The sequence below is a fragment of the Ylistrum balloti genome, unplaced genomic scaffold (assembly GCF_031769215.1).
Source record: "Ylistrum balloti isolate Yb309-2 unplaced genomic scaffold, AGI_CSIRO_Ybal_v1 Utg372036, whole genome shotgun sequence".
Lineage (NCBI taxonomy): Eukaryota > Metazoa > Mollusca > Bivalvia > Pectinida > Pectinidae > Ylistrum > Ylistrum balloti.
The window spans coordinates 112,153-114,853 of record NW_026782986.1 but is presented as its reverse complement, the minus strand read 5'-3'; the positions used below and the strand labels follow the sequence as shown (position 1 = coordinate 114,853).

General features: G+C 39.7%; 1 protein-coding gene across 1 annotated transcript; it reads right to left on the bottom strand.

Moving 5' to 3' along the window:
* Positions 1–470: 470 nt before the first annotated feature.
* LOC132564181 (uncharacterized) lies at positions 471–2,473 on the bottom strand. Its single transcript, XM_060228854.1, has one exon. It carries the CDS (start codon positions 2,452–2,454, stop codon positions 592–594), a length of 1,863 nt encoding a protein of 620 aa, XP_060084837.1. The 5' UTR covers positions 2,455–2,473; the 3' UTR covers positions 471–591.
* Positions 2,474–2,701: the final 228 nt, after the last annotated feature.

The window sequence follows — 2,701 nt, the reverse complement described above, 5'->3', positions numbered from 1 at the left end:
CATCTATCGTGTCTCAGTGTACATTTTACCATATAACTCTATAGTTTCTTCCGTTCCTCACAGAGTCCAAGCAGTAAAGTAAGTTAATTTGAGTCTAATTGAATATTCACAAAAGAAAAAAAAACAGCAAAAAAGTACAAAAAGATTACTTTTTTATTGGAAAAATCTGTTTAACATAAAAAAAAATGTTATTGAATTCACTTTTCACTATAACATACATAACAAAAACATAAATTTTCAAATTCCCGGATTCAAGCATTTTTGATGTCAGTAATGTATTCCCGTGACAAAGAGTTACTTTATGTGTCAGCATAAACTGACTGTTACAATGAACTTGGTGGACTAAACATAAAACACTGTGAATAGAAAGTATACAACATAAAATCCACGGTACCATATGAACGCTGTTCACAAGATATAAAAATCTCTGTTACCAGAGAAACATAGGTTATAAAAAGTAAACTTCACTGTCACCATCATCATCACCAGCAATCGTCATCATGATGTTTCTTCCTACGTCATATTGTGAACCTGCCGTGCAAATGTCAATATCTTCATTTACGCATTATCGTCGTTATATTTGTCAAATGGCTATAATAGTCTATTATTTATCAAACATGCGATATGCACAAGTGTGGAACACTTTGCAGGTTTCTCTCTGAATGCTCGACAAAGCGCTTCAAAGGCCCCTTCGTACTCTTCGAGCTGACAATGACAAAACGCCAGTAGATTCAGGGCCACTGATTTCTGTGATATGGTACAAACACCACAGCACCACGCCATATCATCCCGGGCCTTCAGCTTCTCAATATTTTGGTCCATCTTCATGCTGCACCAGAACCTCAAGAAACAGATGTAAACGAGTGGATCTACAACGACGGTTGGTCTATCTTCGGGCACTGCATCAACTTCCGGATGGCCTATCACAATCTGACAGAATTCAGTTTGAAGTGGAGTAGGAAGAGTGTTCTCTTCTATTTGTAGAAATATTAAATCTGAGATGTTAAGTAGTTCTTCGCCGGCGCCAATGATATGCCGGTTGATGTCTTCTCTTTTCACTTGGAGTTCTTTTGGATAGTATTCTAATTTCAGCAGTCTTCTATAATCTTTTCGTTTTTGAGCTGTGATGAACTTCCCAAGTATATCATGACACCTGGAATAGTCTTCAGTCAACATGAGCACGTGACAGGTGTTGGAGATGTTGTTCACGTCCTCTTCATCGTTAAGAAATGCAGAGACGTCAAGTAATTCCTCCCGGTTTGCCGGTCCCAGCCAACATATGTGGAGTAACCGTTCTGTGACGTCATGTATGAGCTTTCGGCATTTCCTCATTTCTTGTTTACATCTTTGTCTGCTTTTAAAACAGGAGTCGTCAATTTGCTGTCTAACACGTATACAATATTCCTCTAACTTAAGTGTGGTGTCTTTTGTTGATAATATCTGTCGCAACTCGTCTTGCAGTAGGTCTTCTAAGATGCGTTTTACATCAGTGGAATGAAATTTTGCCTCAGACCATTCATCTGCGTCTGATTTCAACTGACCAGCCCTTTGTTTGGAAAGCTGCTCGCCCCGGTGTCGGAGAGATAAGGCTTTTGCGAACGGGGGAGTTTCGCACAAAATTTTCATTTGATTACGTCTGGCTTCCAAACAAGTTTGCAAGACATTACTCTTATTCTCTAGAGAATATCTTCCAAAAAGCAGGTTACATGTTCTGATGAAGTAATGTGGACAGAAGTCATTCTGTACGAACAAGATTAACTTGTTCAGGCAAACTTTAACTGCTGTAGAGAGTTTGTGCGGTTGCCAAAGTTCTGGAGATGATTGCTCTATAGTCCAGAACAGTGTTGTCTTGATGATGTAGGAAGTTATAACGTCTGGTATTTTGACTTTGAAAAAGAATTTCTTCAACTGTCTCAGCAATATGAAGCATTTCATTTGGTTTGCGGTCATGTTGTGGACTATTTCTTGTTCCACATGTGCAAACGAAATTCTCCAGTCTCGATGTGTTTGTTCGCATCCCTTGCAACCAACAGGAACTACGTGACAACCACGCATAATTTGTTGATCTATAAACCCTCTTGGTGGCCATCCGTTCGATCTTTCTCGCGATATCCATTCGGCAGCCACTGACGGCCATTCGGAACACTTCATTCCTACAACCATGTTCAAGTTCATATCTTCATTCACTTCTGAGAGGGCCAGGCACGGTCCCAAAATGTCGACACCAGAGGACAAACCATATGAACCGAAATTGCGTAGCATTTTTGCATTCACTGCATTAGTGAAATAATAACACTCTGATGTTTCATCATAATCCAGTATTGAGATATCATCACCTAGGCAAGATGGAAAGAATGCCTTTCCATGATGTTTTACTAGGAGGTGAACATACCCAGAATCTGTTGTGCACGATTGCATCTGACACAACCAAACTTTTGCGGAAATGTTCGGCATATGATGCTCATACGCTACAAAATCTCTCGAACAAGATATAATAATGTCGAGAGCACTACATGCTTCAGTATACATGAAGCCGTCAGTTCCTTCACCTATACACCCCACAACCATAGTTGCATCGGCTTCATCATCATCATCAACTAACAGGGACATGACAACAACTGCATACAATATCTCAACTAGTGTGTATCTAGTTGACATGATACAGTTTATATCCTCCATCATTGCATGAAGATCCAAACTG

Excerpts from the sequence above, each read along its gene's own strand:
- LOC132564181 (XM_060228854.1), bottom strand. The coding sequence starts at position 2,454 with ATGCCGAACATTTCCGCAAAAGTTTGGTTGTGTCAGATGCAATCGTGC.